General features: G+C 44.7%; 1 protein-coding gene across 1 annotated transcript; it reads left to right on the top strand.

Moving 5' to 3' along the window:
- Nucleotides 1–2,895: 2,895 nt before the first annotated feature.
- On the top strand, nucleotides 2,896–19,615 carry LOC131950024 (PWWP domain-containing DNA repair factor 4-like). Its single transcript, XM_059312029.1, has 3 exons — nucleotides 2,896–2,919; nucleotides 3,864–4,164; nucleotides 17,595–19,615. The coding sequence occupies exons 1-3, from the start codon at nucleotides 2,896–2,898 to the stop codon at nucleotides 19,613–19,615; spliced, it is 2,346 nt and encodes a 781-aa protein (XP_059168012.1).
- Nucleotides 19,616–19,933: the final 318 nt, after the last annotated feature.

The following is a 19,933-nucleotide window of genomic DNA, read 5'->3' as shown; positions in this document are numbered from 1 at the left end:
TGGTCATTTGATGAAGGCGTCAATTTTAATGTTTGAATGTCGTTAGGACTCTCGACAAAATGGCTCCGTCCTATAGACTCTCGACAAAAGGGTGGAGTGGGTATATTTCTATACGTGGTTTGAAGTTTTTTTGTCGTAGGCCCAACTGTCGCAGGCAATTTTGTCAGGAGCAAAATTGTCGCATGCCATTTTGTCGGGAGCCAAATTGTTGAATACATATGGTCCTCACGACCATAGACATTCGACAATTTGTCGTTGACAGAAGTGGGCTTTGTATCACGTGATGTGGGAAGTGGGCTTTGTCTGTCCACAAACAGTATGTTTGTGTAGCTGACGTCACTACCTGAATTGCCCTGGGTTGACAAACATGTTAACATAGGTGTAGGGGTGGGACCTGGTGGGATGGGGTGGGACCTGGTGGGATGGGGTGGGACCTGGTGGGGTGGGGTGGGACCTGGTGGGGTGGGGTGGGACCTGGTGGGATGGGGTGGGACCTGGTGGGGTGGGGTGGGACCTGGTGGGGCAGATGGGAGGAGGGGTGGTGGAGGGATGGTGCCTGTTTAACCTTACATCCCGGGTATTTACCTAATCCCTCCCCCTTAAAGCCGTCACGCTTGATTACAGCCCGCTGACAGATACTAATTAAATCCCAATAATTCGATCCTTTATATCTTTCAAAGCAAACGAGTTTACTCAACTCGAGTATATTTTCTGTTCCATTATTGAACTTTTAGAATGTACCTTTAATTTAACGGTACTTTTAATTAATTATCCCCATCAGTTCTATAAATAGACAGCCAATCGCCGTGTCAGGATATCACCATCAAGTTGAATATTAGACAAGTGCCACAACTCTTGTGTTTGTCTTACCTCCCCTTGACACAGCTGTGTTGTCTTATTGATTGCGCTCTTCATTATTCCAGTACGTCACAACATATTCCATGATCTTGGCCTCCAGTATGTCACAACATATTCCATGACCTTGGCCTCCATATCTACCAGTTATTGGACATCCCCCCCCCCCCCACATCGCGCAATCGTTTCGCAACCCGCGGGTAGGTCAAGCGTCATTGAACGTCACACAGAGCAGCGGAGCTTTTGTCAGCCCTTTTTTGTTCCCAGCCACGGGGTGCCACGTCACTGAACCTTGTGAGGATACTTCAAACCTTGGAGGTCAAAGGTCACCGGCTATAAACCCGCATCACGTGGGCTACCCGGTCCTTTTGTTGTCAAACTTTGAATTCATATGGGGGGGGGGGACTGACATACACCTGTTGCAGCTTACAACACCTGAAATTGTTTGTAATTAGCGCTGGAGGTGGTTGATGTTAAGAGCTCTTAATATGCTAATTAGGTGACCTGCACGTGTTGCATGGCCTAACGCTAATTACAATCCCCTCCCCATGTCCTCCCCTCCCCCCATACTGATCCGACAGACGCCCATGTTTGGTTCGCTCACACCCCATAGTTAACACGCAGATGTCTATAAATAGAAAGTGTGCCAAGGTCAGTTTTTCTGTAACAAATTTGTATTTGTTCATTATAAAATAGGCTTACATGTATTCAACTTTTTAAAGCTGTATTTATTTATTTATTTTTTAAGTAATTCAGAGAAATGTGTGTGGCAGTCAGAGGCGTAGCGACCCCTCCCGGCGCCCGGGGACAAACATTCAATTTTGCGCCCCCCCCCCCCCCCCATATTTTAAAAATATTTATTATTCAAAACTGAAGCTAAAATGAGCTTTTAATTTTTTTTAAACCCATTTTGGCGCCCCTAGGGTTGGCGCCCGGGGACATATGTACCGCCCCCCCCCCCCCCCCCGTCGCTACGCCTCTGGTGGCAATTGTGTGTGTGGCAGTTTTGTGTGTGGCAGTTTAAGAAAACCAAAGTTTGTAAAGTTTGCTAGTCTAGTCACTACCTGTAGATCCCTTACACTGAGTAGACATGGGGTGGGGCGTTGGTCTTTACCAACAAGGGCGACCACTCATACCACCCGCACCACCTTGCTCCCCCCCCCCCCCTACCCACAGTCTTACACCCCCACCCCACCTGTGTTGTTACGTCATCGGTCACGTCCATAAGACGACAGCGTTGATTGGCTGGGAGAGTCACGTGATACACATATGTGCCAGGTCTGTGTTTGTCGGCTGTTGGAGACAGGTGACACCCCGGGGGTACACCCACGGGCCGCTCACCGACACACACACACACACACACCTGGACACGCATCAGTGAAAACAGCTGTGAGCAGTGTGTGGATTGGTGTGAGTGTATTCGTTTATTTCTGCCTGTGTTCTACTAAAGCTGGCATCGTATTTAAAGTATGGACGGCATGGAGTGTTAATTAATATCAAGGTACTACTTTTTTAAATAGCTAATTAACGTTTGAGGTATTACCTCATTAATAGCTAATTAGTGTTTGTGGTGTGGGTTCATTTTGTGACTCTCTGGGTGCAGGAAATAATTTGTTGATGACGTAATGAGCTGTTGATGGACTACTGGACAGTGACCTGTAGAGACGGACAGGTTGTAGACACCGTCTTGAATGTTGAGGGTGAAGTAGAGTCTAGCGAGACGGACAGGTTGTAGACACTGTCTTGAATGTTGAGGGTGAAGTAGAGTCTAGCGAGCACTACCACGGTCGCGTGTTAAATGTTTGGGGTGAAAGGTATGAATATTTGTATGTGCGTATGTGCGTATGTGTGTACTAAACTACCATTTATTCGAGTGGTCACGTGTCCGGGTATCGAAGTAAACAAGTAATCGATACAGTAATCGATACAGTAATCGATCTTGGACCACCCTGAGCTCTCCACCACCTGACCAGACAACTTCCGGTGGTCAGAGACCCCCCCATTGTCCCCACCCTGTCCCCCACCCTGGGTCTGACGGGAATGACCCTCCAGCTGGGCTCTCTGGTCAGTCCGTCAAGTGACCGCTTGAGTTAATGAGCTGGGTCTGAGTACCCAGCAGTAGTTTGCGGGGGGGGGGGAGTCTGGGTGTCGAGAGTTCTAGAAACTTTGCTTTGATCTTCAAGTTGTCAACACTTAATGCAAGGGTCGGCACTTAATACACGGGTCTACAGAAGATTTAGTATCCACTTCGCCAGGCTTTGGCCAAGCCAACAAGATCAGCTGTGTTAACTGGGTCACAGGATGTGTTAGCTGGGTCACATGATGTGTTAACTGGGTCACAGGATGTGTTAACTGGGTCACAGGATGTGTTAACTGGGTCACAGGATGTGTTAAATTGGTCACAGGATGTGTTAACTGGGTCACAGGATGTGTTAACTGGGTCACAGGATGTGTTAACTGGGTCACAGGATGTGTTAACTGGGTCACAGGATGTGTTAACTGGGTCACATGATGTGTTAACTGGGTCACAGGATGTGTTAACTGGGTCACAGTCTGTCAACCTGTGACATTAAGACAGGCAGACCCTGAGACACTGTGGTGTAACAGCCCGCACTGTCTGTCTACGTGTGTCTGTGGCGAATGTGTCTACGTGTGTCTGTGGCGAATGTGTCTACGTGTGTCTGTGGCGAATGTGTCTACGTGTCTAAAGTTATATGTTTTCCCCCGAAAGAATTTCATTTGTTCACTGTTTGAGTTGAACCAATGTCGTCGCGTCTTGAGGTAGGGGGGGGGGGGGTCTTATGTTGAGGGGGGGGGGGGGGGGTGGCGAGTCTAATGATGTCGTGAACACCAAGACACGTTTTGTCTCGAGAGTATCTCTCTAGTTGTAGCCAATCACGTCAGGCATGTGTGGATTTTCCCGATCGAGATTTCTATTAATAGAAGTCATTAACATAACAAAGGTTACTAAGTTTGAATGGAAAGACTTCGCTAATTGACACGGTCAGATTGTGGAGAAGGGCAGATTGTGGAGAAGGGCAGATTGTGGAGAAGGTCAGATTGTGGAGAAGGTCAGATTGTGGAGAAGGGCAGATTGTGGAGAAGGTCAGATTGTGGAGAAGGTCAGATTGTGGAGAAGGTCAGATTGTGGAGAAGGGCAGATTGTGGAGAAGGTCAGATTGTGGAGAAGGGCAGATTGTGGAGAAGGTCAGATTGTGGAGAAGGTCAGATTGTGGAGAAGGTCAGATTGTGGAGAAGGGCAGATTGTGGAGAAGGTCAGATTGTGGAGAAGGGCAGATTGTCTAGACTGTAAGATTGTGTACCCAGGCAGATAGGACAGAAAACATCGCACCACACCGTCACGCCGCACTTGGTGCGAAAAAAAAAAAACAATTTTTGTTTTGTCTGGCTTGGCGTGGAACCGGGAACCACGTGACCTTGGGTAGATTTTGGGAAGATTTTCTGGAACATTCTGCGGCGCCAACATCAATACCGGCGGGTCGAGTAGGGGGCGGACAAACACTGTATCGACATAATGGCTTCGTCAATACCGCGCCCTGCCGTACACCAGTCATTAGCCGGGTGTGCCGGTTGTCTGCCGGCTATATTCTACAACGTGAGCAGACGAGAACTAAACGAGAACTTGTAACCTTTCTCGTGTCAGGCCACATTGAAGTAGATCCGAGTTGTTCAGTTTTCAATGCGTGAGTTTGGTAGAGATCTGGAGTTGATCTATTTTTAGCTTTAAAATACAGGTTTCATTGTCAGAGGTAAACAATAGGAACTTTTTGTTGGTGCACTTCGATACTCTGGTGTCGTATTCTATTTTTTGGTGCACTTCGATACTCTGGTGTCGTATTCTATTTTGTTGGTGCACTTCGATACTCTGGTGTCGTATTCTATTTTGTTGGTGCACTTCGATACTCTGGTATCGTATTCTATTTTGTTGGTGCACTTCGATACTCTGGTGTCGTATTCGATTTTGTGATTTCAGTATTGATACGGTCACATCTAGAAGCCCCCCCCCCCCCACACACACACAAAATAACAGGTTTTTCTAGGAAATGAAGTTACAACAAAAAGTCATTAAAATTAAAGGCGAAATTTACCGGAGAAAAGTCGCAGAAATAACGTCGCAGAAATATAGCCACAGAAACTAGTAATGAAATATCGATTATCCTGTAGGTCGCTGTACAGTTTAGCGCTTCTGTAAATGTCAAGTGTTTTTATAAACGTTCAAGACCTTGGGATGGGCGCTAACAATCTGCCTCACGCCTTCACAACAAGTAGAAAAACCATGAGATTCCTACATAACAATGTCGGACTTTGTTAGATACACATTTAAAGATCCGGTACAAAGGTAATTTTATGAAGTCAACGAAATGTATAAACATATCATTACATTCACTTTGATAAATCTACAAAGTTGTGCTTTTGCCAAATGCATTTCCTCAGTCGCCATTGTCTGTCCCCCACAGTCGCCATTGTCTGTCCCCACCGTGACCGTTGTAGCACCGTGACCCCGGCCTCTGTGGGTGATGGTGATTGTCCACATGGTGGAGTTGGTAGACAGCAAATCACCAATAGCGACTTCCTCCCATTTCTAATCTATTCTCTTTTTTAAAATCAACTTTGAATCGAAACACATTAGGTTGAAACTACCAAGTAAAAACCTACATACTTCATTAGAGCTAATTACATTTATGCTGCTTGGTACTTTCTAATTACGTAATAAATAAATGTATCAATAAATTCTATGCAACGACACATTTTTGACATTTTTCCTGTGACTTTTTCGCTAAAATCGCAACTAAAGCTATTGGCTACACCTTCCCACAACAACAGAAAAACTTGAAGTCTCAGCTCAGTTGAAAAGGGTTTTTTGTTAAAAGAAGACACTTCAACATACACAACATAAACGTCAACATACACAACATAAACTTCAACATACACAACATAAACTTCAACATACAGAACATAAACTTCAACATACACAACATAAACGTCAACATACACAACATAAACGTCAACATACAGAACATAAACGTCAACATACACAACACAAACATCAACATACAGAACACAAACGTCAACATACAGAACATAAACGTCAACATACACAACATAAACGTCAACATACACAACACAAACGTCAACATACACAACACAAACGTCAACATACACAACATAAACGCCAACATACACAACACAAACGTCAACATACACAACACAAACGTCAACATACAGAACACAAACGTCAACATACAGAACACAAACGTCAACATACACAACACAAACGTCAACATACAGAACACAAACGTCAACATACAGAACACAAACGTCAACATACACAACACAAACGCCAACATACAGAACATAAACGTCAACATACACAACACAAACGTCAACATACACAACACAAACGCCAACATACACAACACAAACGCCAACATACACAACACAAACGTCAACATACACAACACAAACGCCAACATACACAACACAAACGTCAACATACAGAACACAAACGCCAACATACACAACACAAACGCCAACATACACAACACAAACGCCAACATACACAACACAAACGCCAACATACACAACATAAACTTCAACATACACAAAATAAACTTCAACATACACAACATAAACGCCAACATACACAACACAAACGTCAACATACACAACATAAACTTTATCAAGCCCTTTGTACGTCACGCTTTTATAATTAAGTTAATTACTGTCTGAAAAAGAACCAATCAACGCCAAAGGCATGCACACGCCTAATCAACTCCCGATCCATTCATTAAGAAGACAAATCTAAAACAATTAATTTCTACACGTTTTTAAGTCTTGTGTAATCTAATTGATGACGTGTTCAGAGCTGTCACGATTTATTTATTTTTTTTAAATCGAACCACGATAGATGGATCCGATTAGAAGCTTAGTGTGTGTGTTTGTGTTTGTGTGCGTGTGTGTATGTGTGTGTGTGTGTGTGACTTTGAGCGTGTGTGTATGTGTGTGTGTGTGTGACTTTGAACGTGTGTGACGTGCGTGTACCCCACACATTTTCGATTGTAGAAAAAAAAAGTCACAAGAAAAAAGTCACAGGAAAAAAAAAACAGGAAAAAAAAACACAGGAAAAAATTCACAGGAAAAAGTCACAGGAAAAAAAAACAGGAAAAAAAGTCACAGGAAAAAAGTCACAGGAAAAAAAAAACAGGAAAAAAATCACAGGAAAAAAACACAGGAAAAAAGTCACAGGAAAAAAGTCACAGGAAAAAAAGTCACAGGAAAAAAAACAGAAAAAAAGTCACAGGAAAAAAGTCACAGGAAAAACATTCACTAATATATATTTGCATGGAGTATGTTAATACTTTTATGTATTAAATATCCAGAGAGTGCAGATTAATTAAATGTAATGTAATGTGTGTAGGTTGTATACGCATGTTAATTTTTATAATTCATCTAAAAATATTTAGTATGTAGATTGTAATTATATTAAACATAATATTAATTGTATTTAATAGAATGTTCCAACGGCTGGCTGGCTGGCTAATTGGTTGGTTAGTTGGTTGGTTGGTTGGTTGTTTGGTTGTTTGGTTGGTTGGCTGGCTGGTTGGTTGGTTAGTTGGCTGGTTGGTTAGTTGGTTGGTTGTTTGGTTGTTTGGTTGTTTGGTTGTTTGGTTGTTTGGTTGTTTGGTTGTTTGGTTGGCTGGCTGGCGGGCTGTTCAACAACCATTATGTTCTGAGTGTTTGCGTGTGGACGTGTCGAACACGTAGATGTGAGTCAAGCAACAACTATGGTGACAACCTGATTTACCGGTCCCCTTCTACCCCCACACGACACCAAGTCATTTGAATGACTTACAATACCAAGTCATTTGTATGATTCCCAATCAGTTGACAAGTAATTAAGAATAGCTACGTGACCAATTAACCAGGTATAGCCATCACCAGATCCATTAACGGAAACATTTTTCTCTCTATCTCGTCAGACGGTCATCTAGATCAAAATAATTTCCACCATCACCCCCACCATCACCCCCAACATCACCCCCAACATCACCCCCAACATCACCCCCAACATCACCCCCACCATCACCCCCACCATCACCCCCACCATCACCCCCACCATCACCCTCACCATCACCCCCACCATCACCCCCAACATCACCCCCAACATCACCCCCAACATCACCCCCAACATCACCCCCACCATCACCCCCACCATCACCCCCACCATCACCCCCACCATCACCCCCACCATCACCCCCACCATCACCCTCACCATCACCCCCACCATCACCCCCACCATCACCCTCACCATCACCCCGCCCCACCCCCCTATTTGCTGTACCTTAACGTGGGACAACTTTAATTCGGGACTCAGGGGGTGGGGGTGTTGTGGAACTCTACCCCCCCCCCCCCCCACCACTGCCTCGGGTAGTACTCACCTAATCCCGTAGTCACCAGTTTCACGGTACTTTGTTGCTCCATGATGTGTGACGGACTGGCCTGGGGGAGGGGGGGCCTGAGGTACCTAACATTACCTCCCTCCGTCTACACCACTGCACATGCGGATCTATAAATAACTCACAACAATTAGATGTGTAGAAATACAATGCAGCTTTTTGACAAGCAGTTCTATATTTAGCCCAAGGTGAAGGTCAGCTCATTGTTCTGCCGAATAGACAGTTAATTGTCAGCCCCCCCCCCCCCCCCCCCCCGCCCGCCATTGTTGTCCTGTCATCGTCTGCTGGGATGTGTGCCGTGTGGGGCTGAGATAATGGGACATGACGTAACAGGCTGTCAGGGGAGGGGCGTTAATGGGGGGGGGAGGTGTCGTTGGCGCGTGTTTTATAGGCTGATACTCGTCTGTCTGTCTGTCTGTCTGTCTGTCTGTCTGTCTGTCTGTCTGTCTGTCTGTCTGTCTGTCTGTCTGTCTGTCTGTCTGTCTGTCTGTCTGTCTGTCTGTCTGTCTTCTGTCTGTCTGTCTGTCTGTCTGTCTGTCTGTCTGTCTGTCTGTCTGTCTGTCTGTCTGTCTGTCTGTCTGTCTGTCTGTCTGTCTGTCTGTCTGTCTGTCTGTCTGTCTGTCTGTCTGTCTGTCTGTCTGTCTGTCTGTCTGTCTGTCTGTCTGTCTGTCTGTCTGTCTGTCTGTCTGTCTGTCTGTCTGTCTGTCTGTCTGTCTGTCTGTCTGTCTGTCTGTCTGTCTGTCTGTCTGTCTGTCTGTCTGTCTGTCTGTCTGTCTGTCTGTCTGTCTGTCTGTCTGTCTGTCTGTCTGTCTGTCTGTCTGTCTGTCTGTCTGTCTGTCTGTCTGTCTGTCTGTCTGTCTGTCTGTCTGTCTGTCTGTCTGTCTGTCTGTCTGTCTGTCTGTCTGTCTGTCTGTCTGTCTGTCTGTCTGTCTGTCTGTCTGTCTGTCTGTCTGTCTGTCTGTCTGTCTGTCTGTCTGTCTGTCTGTCTGTCTGTCTGTCTGTCTGTCTGTCTGTTGATGGGGGGAGGGGGGGGGCACAGTTTTTTGTAGGAAAAAAACTAGCAGGGAAAAATATTGTAAGAAATATCTTGACTAACTTGAGAATTATAAAACTTTTGCTGTTATTATAAATATAGGTGGGGATTTTTCTTTCCCGTATACAGAGTATAGCGGAAGTATTGTAGTCGGGCGAAAAATAGAAATCGCGATTTTCACAAATCTCGACGTTTTACACCTCACTGAGTCTGGAAAACAAAGTTTTGTAATTGTAGCTGTATGTTTGTACGTCTGTCTGTGTGTTTGTCAGTCGATCTGTCTCTGAACACGAAAACTTGAGTACCGTCACAGCTAGGTTAGCGAAATTTCATACTTAAGTATTATATCAAAGGTATAGTTCTGTGCCATTTTTTTTTCAGTACCCTAATTTGGGGTCGTGTTTTAAATGTTTCTTGGGGTCGTGTAGTAGGGGTCACGCTATACAGCTTAGGTCAGACAAATATATCAGCATATATAGCCTGTCTACACAACCAAATATATCAGCATATATAGCCAGCCCACACAACCAAAAATATCAGCATATATAGACTGTCTACACAACCAAATATATCAGCATATGTAGCCAGCCTACACAACCAAATATATCAGCATATAGAGTCTGTCTACACAACCAAATATATCAGCATATAGAGTCTGTCTACACAACCAAATATATCAGCATATGTAGCCAGCCTACACAACCAAATATATCAGCATATATAGTCTGTCTACACAACCAAATATATCAGCATATAGAGTCTGTCTACACAACCAAATATATCAGCATATAGAGTCTGTCTACACAACCAAATATATCAGCATATATAGCCTGTCTACACAACCCCCATTACCTACATAACGATGAGATTAATTTGGTTGATTATTTCTTTTTTTGAACGACAGGAACATTTTGGAGCTATAAATAGAAAACTTATTTTTTTTTTTATTCTCAGTGAGATTAGCACCTTAGCACCTGGTACACAAATATTTTTTTACTACCTGTTAACGACTTTATAAAACCTTGGATTAAAGCCTTTATAAAACTTTGGATTAACGACTATAAAACCTTGGATTAACGACTATAAAACATTGAATTAACGATTTAATAAAACCTTGGATTATCGACTTTATAAAACCTTGGATTAACGACTTTATAAAACTTTGGATTAACGACTATAAAACCTTGGATTAACGACTTAATAAAACCTTGGATTAACGACCTACGTCATCACACCATCGGTTTCACCTGGCCAGGAACTAGGACATCTGGGATAGGTGATGACGTCACCTGGTCATTTTGATGCACTTACCTGTATATATATATATATATATATATATATATATATATATATATATATATATATATATATATATATATATATATATATATATATATATATATATATATATATATATATATATATATATATATATATATATATATATATATATATATATATATATATTACCAGTGTTAAAAGAACCCAACCATTCACAAAAACTGTTTCATTGCTTTGTCGGGGCGGTATGTGGTGGAAGGGGTCGGGTGGGGGGGGGGGGGAGGAGTTTCTGCGAACGCTATGTTTGGGTATCGATTCCATCATAATTCTGTAATATACGTGTCAGTTACATGCAATAAACATAATCGATTACAAACATAATCGAAAATTTGGCGAATCCAAAAAAAATTTTAGAAGGGGGAATACTGCCCTGGATTTGCTCGAAAGTTAGAATATGGCCATCTGATAGTGGCCATCTGATAGTGGCCATCTGATAGTGGCCATCTGATAGTGGCCATCTGATAGTGGCCATCTGATAGTGGCCATCTGATAGAATATGGCCATCTGATAGAATATGGCCATCTGATAGAATATGGCCATCTGATAGAATATGGCCATCTGATAGTGGCCATCTGATAGAATATGGCCATCTGATAGTGGTCATCTGATAGAATATGGCCATCTGGTAGAATATGGCCATCTGGTAGAATATGGCCATCTGATAGTGGCCATCTGATAGTGGCCATCTGATAGAATATGGCCATCTGATAGAATATGGCCATCTGGTAGAATATGGCCATCTGATAGAATATGGCCATCTGATAGAATATGGCCATCTGATAGAATATGGCCATCTGATAGAATATGGCCATCTGATAGAATATGGCCATCTGATAGAATATGGCCATCTGATAGTGGCCATCTGATAGAATATGGCCATCTGATAGAATATGGCCATCTGATAGAATATGGCCATCTGATAGTGGCCATCTGATAGTGGCCATCTGATAGAATATGGCCATCTGATAGTGGCCATCTGGTAGAATATGGCCATCTGATAGAATATGGCCATCTGATAGTGGCCATCTGGTAGAATATGGCCATCTGATAGAATATGGCCATCTGATAGTGGCCATCTTATAGAATATGGCCATCTGATAGAATATGGCCATCTGATAGAATATGGCCATCTGATAGAATATGGCCATCTGATAGAATATGGCCATCTGATAGAATATGGCCATCTGATAGAATATGGCCATCTGATAGTGGCCATCTGATAGAATATGGCCATCTGATAGAATATGGCCATCTGATAGAATATGGCCATCTGATAGTGGCCATCTGATAGTGGCCATCTGATAGAATATGGCCATCTGATAGTGGCCATCTTATAGAATATGGCCATCTGATAGTGGCCATCTGGTAGAATATGGCCATCTGATAGAATATGGCCATCTGATAGTGGCCATCTTATAGAATATGGCCATCTGATAGAATATGGCCATCTGATAGTGGCCATCTTATAGAATATGGCCATCTGATAGTGGCCATCTGGTAGAATATGGCCATCTGATAGTGGCCATCTTATAGAATATGGCCATCTGATAGAATATGGCCATCTGATAGAATATGGCCATCTGATAGTGGCCATCTTATAGAATATGGCCATCTGATAGAATATGGCCATCTGATAGAATATGGCTATCTGATAGAATATGGCCATCTGATAGAATATGGCCATCTGATAGAATATGGCCATCTGAATATGGCCATCTGATAGAATATGGCCATCTGATAGAATATGGCCATCTGATAGAATATGGCCATCTGATAGTGGCCATCTGGTAGAATATGGCCATCTGATAGTGGCCATCTGATAGAATATGGCCATCTGGTAGAATATTGCCATCTGGTAGAATATGGCCATCTGATAGAATATGGCCATCTGATAGAATATGGCCATCTGATAGTTGCCATCTGATAGTGGCCATCTGATAGTGGCCATCTGATAGAATATGGCCATCTGATAGAATATGGCCATCTAATAGAATATGGCCATCTGATAGAATATGGCCATCTGATAGTGGCCATCTGATAGAATATGGCCATCTGATAGAATATGGCCATCTGATAGAATATGGCCATCTGATAGAATATGGCCATCTGATAGAATATGACAATTTGATAATATGGCCAAGATTTCTTTAGCTTAGAATTTTCTCGCTTGACGTGTCTACATTCACATTAAAAAACAGTCACGTGACATCAACTCTCAGTGTCCTGAAGTCCTGGTCCTGTCTGATTATTTACTACTCATCTTTAATCAAAACAAAAATTACATCAGAAAAAAACTTTTTTCCCCAGAATTCCTGACCAAAGTCTGACATTGGAAAAGTCGAATCGTCCCGGGTAAGTCTACTACACCATCTACATCTACATGACATCTACATGACATCTACATGACATCTACAGTAACATCAGCTACATCTAAATGACATCGACACTCACACATATGAAATCAAACACACAGATACACACACAATCACGCACATATCCACTCACAATCACAATCACGCACACACATACACACACAGTCACACACACACACATACACACACAGTCACACACACAGATACACACACAATCACACACACAGATACACACACAATCACACACACAATCACACACACAATCACACACACAGACACACACACAATCACACACACAGATACACACACAATCACACACACAATCACACACACAATCACACACACAATCACACACACAATCACACACACAGATACACACACAATCACACACACACAGATACACACACACACACACAACCAAAGCCAACCACGCCCACACACACCACTGACTGCACCAAATTGTGGTGCGCCAAGTCGTCTCAATCGTCTGCTTGCCTCTCCATCAACTCCTGCTCATATGAGCCCCCCACCCACCCCACCCCCCACCCCCGAAACTTTTAATATAGAGGACCAGCCCCAGTAGCCGCCCCTTACCACGCTAACAGCTACAGAAAGATTTATTTGCCAGATTTTTTCATGATTTCTCCTCAAATAAATTTGTGGTTGGTTTTTTTAGTGAGATGTTTCATCAGAAAAATAAAAAGTTGAGAACATTCGATCTAGATTTTTTTTTTTACCTTGCAACATTCGTCTGGTGGAGGCTTTGAAAAATGAAATAAATTTTCCTGGCTCTATTTTTGGACGGCTTAGATAGATGGTGTAACAAAGCGATTGGCTGCACGCGAGGTCAGTGGAGGTCACCGTGATCTATCTTTGTTCTCGGCACCAGGGGGGGGGAGTGGAGGGATACACCAGGGGGGGTAAATATCGTCTGCTGTGTATCACGTCATATCTGGTGAGTGGGGCTCTATGGCAAGTTAGATCACTGCTAAAATGGCAAGTTAGATCACTGCTAAAATGGCAAGTTAGATCTCTGCTAAAATGGCAAGTTAGATCACTGCTAAAATGGCAAGTTAGATCACTGCTAAAATGGCAAAATGTCTTTTAAATGAAACTCTGCCAATAGCCAAAATTGCCGATCGTGTCAGTTTTAAGGCTGCCGTTAAAATAAAAAAAAAACATCTTTTTTATGACCTCAGTCAAGAGCTGAGTGCCCTCGCCCCTGTCACTGCTTCATGTCAAATACCCCCCCCCCACACACACACACTTATTACTTCCCTTTATCTTACGTCATTGTATTAAAACATAACCATAACCCAGACGGCTGAATTAACCGGCTATATCAAAAATGGCACCTAACTGTACTCCTGATAAATGGCATCTGAATCTAATTATAGAACAGTTGACACGACATATATCAGACTTTTGTCTTGTCTTGGGGTACTTTTGTCTTGGGTATCACTGCTCGATGACGTCAGCTAACCACTTCCGGCGGCGCCATTTTTAGAGACTTAGACATTAACTGTTGGTCAAGAACAAGAACTATCCCAAACTTCCCTCCCCACCCCTCCCCACCCCAGATAGTCTGACCCAAAATTATAGGCCAGTGGAGAATTATGGGATGTTCTATTTTAAGACATACTGCAATTGTTAGATACATGTCACTTGGTATTTAGTCCGACTGCGCTCATGTGTAGCGGCATCACGTGATTAGTGCGTGCATAAATTAACATCTCATTAGTTTTGGCTTTGGTAAAAAAGGAATGGTAATATCAATGACGATCACAGTATATAACCGATGGCCGTGGTCTTTGTAAGCAAGCTGGTCTGTTTTTATGCCAATTGACTGTTTCGAGTAGTCTCCTCTTGTCTGTTCAGTAGCCTCCCCTAGTTGTTTTTTTACCAGTAGCCTCCCATAGTTTGCCCAGTAGTCTGCCCCTTGTCCAAACAATTAATCCTACATTTATCTGAACAACTACATTCTGCGATATTTTAAAGACAAAATCAAATCATGTGGCAACATTACAGCAGTCGCTTCCCTTACTTGCCTTATAGATTAGTCTCCCCTGTTTCCCACTTGGATTAGTCTCCCCTGGTTCCCCACTTGGATTAGTCTCCCCTGTTTCCCACTTGGATTAGTCTCCCCTGTTCCCCCACTTGGATTAGTCTCCCCTGTTCCCCACTTGGATTAGTCTCCCCTGTTCCCCACTTGGATTAGTCTCTACTGTTCCCCACTTGGATTAGTCTCCCCTGGTTCCCCACTTGGATTAGTCACTACTGTTCCCCACTTGGATTAGTCTCCCCTGTTCCCCACTTGGATTAGTCTCTACTGTTCCCCACTTGGATTAGTCTCCCCTGTTCCCCACTTGGATTAGTCTCCCCTGTTCCCCCACTTGGATTAGTCTCTACTGTTTCCCACTTGGATTAGTCTCCCCTGTTCCCCCACTTGGATTAGTCTCCCCTGGTTCCCCACTTGGATTAGTCTCTACTGTTCCCCACTTGGATTAGTCTCCCCTGTTTCCCACTTGGATTAGTCTCTAAATGTAGATTTGATTGCTCGCTTTGGTCAAACTTGGCCTGACGATGGATGTTGGTCAGTTTGTTGATATAACGATCGCAACTTCCGGTGGGCGGGGGTCAGGTTCCGGACACACGGGGGTGGGGGGTGGGTGGGGGCGGAAGCGGTTATTGATAGTGGTGGGTCGAAAATCATTTCCGGTTTAGACATTTTTAAATTAGATACCCATCAGTTTTAGGCCTAGTATCATAAGTATGTTAGATGTTATACATACACACGTTAGATGTTACACATACACACGTTAGATGTTACACATACACACGTTAGATGTTACACATACACACGTTAGATGTTACACATACAAGGTGGTGAATTGCACGTAGCCATTTGATTTAGCCATCACAGGTAGCCATCACAGATAGCCATCACACGTAGCCATTAGATGAAGCCATTACAGGTAGCCATCACAGGTAGCCATCACAGGTAGCTATTAGATGTAGCCATCACAAGTAGCCATCACAGGTAGCCATCACAGGTAGCCATTAGATGTAGCCATCACAAGTAGCCATCACAGGTAGCCATCACAGGTAGCCATTAGATGTAGCCATCACAGGTAGACATCACAGGTAGCCCTTACAGGTAGCCATTAGATTTAGCCATCAAAGTAGCCATCACAGGTAGCCATCACAGGTAGCCATCACAGGTAGCCATCACATGTAGCCATTTGATGTAGCCATCACAGGTAGCCATCACATGTAGCCATTAGATGTAGCCATCAGATCAACTGCTACCATTAATTGCTAGCCAACACGTCTGATGCCGAATGTTATGATCCAGATTCCTCCCACGTCCACTCTACTGTGTGTGTCCATGTGTGTGTGCCTGTGTGTGTGTCTATGTGTGTGTGTCTGTTTGTGTGTCTATGTGTGTGTCTGTGTGTGTGTTTCTATGTGTGTGTGTTTCTGTGTGTGTGTCTATGTGTGTGTGTCTATGTGTATGTGTCTATGTGTGTGTCTGTGTGTGTGTCTATGTGTGTGTGTCTGTGTCTCTGTGTGTGTCTCTGTTTGTGTGTCTATGTGTGTGTCTGTGTGTGTGTCTGTGTGTGTGTTTCTATGTGTGTGTGTGTTTCTATGTGTGTGTGTGTTTCTGTGTGTGTGTCTATGTGTGTGTGTCTATGTGTATGTGTCTATGCGTGTGTCTGTGTGTGTCTATGTGTGTGAGTGTGTATAATCACAGTGAAGTGAGCAGTCGCTTATCCTCGTGAGTTCTATTTATAGCTCGTGTGCTGGCCTCGAATTGATTTAAGCCCCGCCTTTTGAGACATTAAAGATGGCCGCCATCAACTTCCGCGTCTGGTCACGTGGTCTGTGAATGTCGCTCGCGCATGAATACATCAGACGTCACAGATTAGTCCGCATAAACCGGACGACTAACGTCACAGGTTGTATATGACCTTGAGCTCCAAGGTCAAGGCTGATTATTGTCAAGGCTGTGGTCTGATCACGTGACTTGCAGACTCCCATTAGTAGCTTAAACTAGTCTGGAAAATTCTTTTAACGTTTGCTATTTTTCAGTTGTGTGTGTGTGTGGGGGGGGGGGTGGAAGCTCAGGGTCTATTTTTTTTATTGTTTCAAGAAAACGTTTTTTTATTAGCACGAGACACGTGGTTTCCTACGTGAGTTCAAGACACGACGGATAAACTAATGACCTTGACCTTCTATACTGGGCCATGAAACCGTGTAGTGACCAGGTCATCACGTGATCAGACTAAAGCGAAATCTGCAGATCAGGCAGACGACAGATACCACGACAGATACCACGACAGACGTTGTTGTTTTCTCTAGACGACCGTACGACGGTGTCCTGTGTTCGAATCCCAGCTGGTCCAACAATCTACTCGACATAAATCCCGGCACCACGGGTTTAAAACCACCGCACCACTTTGTACCTGAACCTATCCCATATCCCAGGTGCCCTGAACCTATCCCATATCCCAGGTGCCCTGAACCTATCCCATATCCCAGGTGCCCTGAACCTATCCCATATCCCAGGTGCCCTGAACCTATCCCATATCCCAGGTGCTCTGAACCTATCCCATATCCCAGGTGCCCTGAACCTATCCCATATCCCAGGTGCTCTGAACCTATCCCATATCCCAGGTGCCCTGAACCTATCCCATATCCCAGGTGCCCTGAACCTATCCCATATCCCAGGTGCACTGAACCTATCCCATATCCCAGGTGCCCTGAACCTATCCCATATCCCAGGTGCCCTGAACCTATCCCATATCCCAGGTGCCCTGAACCTATCCCATATCCCAGGTTCCCTGAACCTATCCCATATCCCAGGTGCACTGAACCTTTCCCATATCCCAGGTGCACTGAACCTATCCCATATCCCAGATACCCTGAACCTATCCCATATCCTAGGTGCCCTGAACCTATCCCATATCCCAGGTGCCCTGAACCTTTCCCATATCCCAGGTGCACTGAACCTATCCCATATCCCAGATACCCTGAACCTATCCCATATCCCAGGTGCCCTGAACCTATCCCATATCCTAGGTGCCCTGAACATATCCCATATCCCAGGTGCCCTGAACCTATCCCATATCCCAGGTGCCCTGAACCTATCCCATATCCCAGGTGCCCTGAACCTATCCCATATCCCAGGTGCCCTGAACCTATCCCATATCCCAGGTGCCCTGAACCTATCCCATATCCCAGGTGCCCTGAACCTATCCCATATCCCAGGTGCCCTGAACCTATCCCATATCCTAGGTGCCCTGAACCTATCCCATATCCTAGGTGCCCTGAACCTATCCCATATCCCAGGTGCCCTGAACCTATCCCATATCTCAGGTGCACTGAACCTATCCCATTTCCCAGGTGCCCTGAACCTATCCCATATGCCAGGTGCCCTGAACCTATCCCATATCCCAGGTGCCCTGAACCTATCCCATATCCCAGGTGCCCTGAACCTATCCCCTATCCCAGGTGCCCTGAACCTATCCCATATCCCAGGTGCCCTGAACCTATCCCATATCCTAGGTGCCCTGAACCTATCCCATATCCTAGGTGCCCTGAACCTATCCCATATCCCAGGTGCCCTGAACCTATCCCATATCCCAGGTGCCCTGAACCTATCCCATATCCCAGGTGCCCTGAACCTATCCCATATCCCAGGTGCCCTGAACCTATCCCATATCCTAGGTGTCCTGAACCTATCCCATATCCCAGGTGCCCTGAACCTTTCCCATATCCCAGGTGCCTTGAACCTATCCCATATCCCAGGTGCCCTGAACCTATCCCATATCCCAGGTGCCCTGAACCTATCCCATATCCCAGGTGCCCTGAACCTATCCCATATCCCAGGTGCCCTGAACCTATCTCATATCCCAGGTGCCCTGAACCTATCCCATATCCCAGGTGCCCTGAACCTATCCCATATCCCAGGTGCCCTGAACCTATCCCATATCCTAGGTGCCCTGAACCTATCCCATATCCCAGGTGCCCTGAACCTATCCCATATCCCAGGTGCCCTGAACCTATCCCATATCCTAGGTGCCCTGAACCTATCCCATATCCCAGGTGCCCTGAACATATCCCATATCCCAGGTGCCTTGAACCTATCCCATATCCCAGGTGCCCTGAACCTATCCCATATCCCAGGTGCCCTGAACCTATCCCATATCCCAGGTGCCCTGAACCTATCCCATATCCCAGGTGCCCTGAACCTATCCCATATCCTAGGTGCCCTGAACCTATCCCATATCCCAGGTGCCCTGAACCTATCCCATATCCCAGGTGCCCTGAACCTATCCCATATCCTAGGTGCCCTGAACCTATCCCATATCCCAGGTGCCCTGAACATATCCCATATCCCAGGTGCCCTGAACCTATCCCATATCCTAGGTGCCCTGAACCTATCCCATATCCCAGGTGCCCTGAACCTATCCCATATCCCAGGTGCCCTGAACCTATCCCATATCCCAGGTGCTCTGAACCTATCCCATTAGAAAAATGTTTTTTTATCCAGCCTCGTTTTGGCATCATCTTGTTCACGTGATTGATCAAGGTCACGGTGCCCTGCGGCCTGACGTCAAATAGAGAAGACATGAGATCTAATCAATCATCAATACTTGGGGGGGGGGGGGGGCAGCAATCAGAGGTGAATGCGAGTGCAGTTGGAGAAATGATGTTGGGTGTGGTTGGTGGCTGGGGTGTGGTTGGTGGCCTTGGGTGTGGTTGGTAGGTGGGTGTGGTTGGTGGCTGGGGTGTGGTTGGTAGCTGTGATGTGGTTGGTAGCTGGGGTGTGGTTGCAGCTTTAAATTTGG

The sequence above is a fragment of the Physella acuta genome, unplaced genomic scaffold, assembly GCF_028476545.2.
Source record: "Physella acuta isolate Inbredline_101_S28 unplaced genomic scaffold, ASM2847654v3 ptg000728l, whole genome shotgun sequence".
Taxonomy (NCBI): Eukaryota; Metazoa; Mollusca; class Gastropoda; family Physidae; genus Physella; species Physella acuta.
Note: the sequence above shows the minus strand (reverse complement) of the source record. Positions and strands in the feature narration are given on the sequence as shown.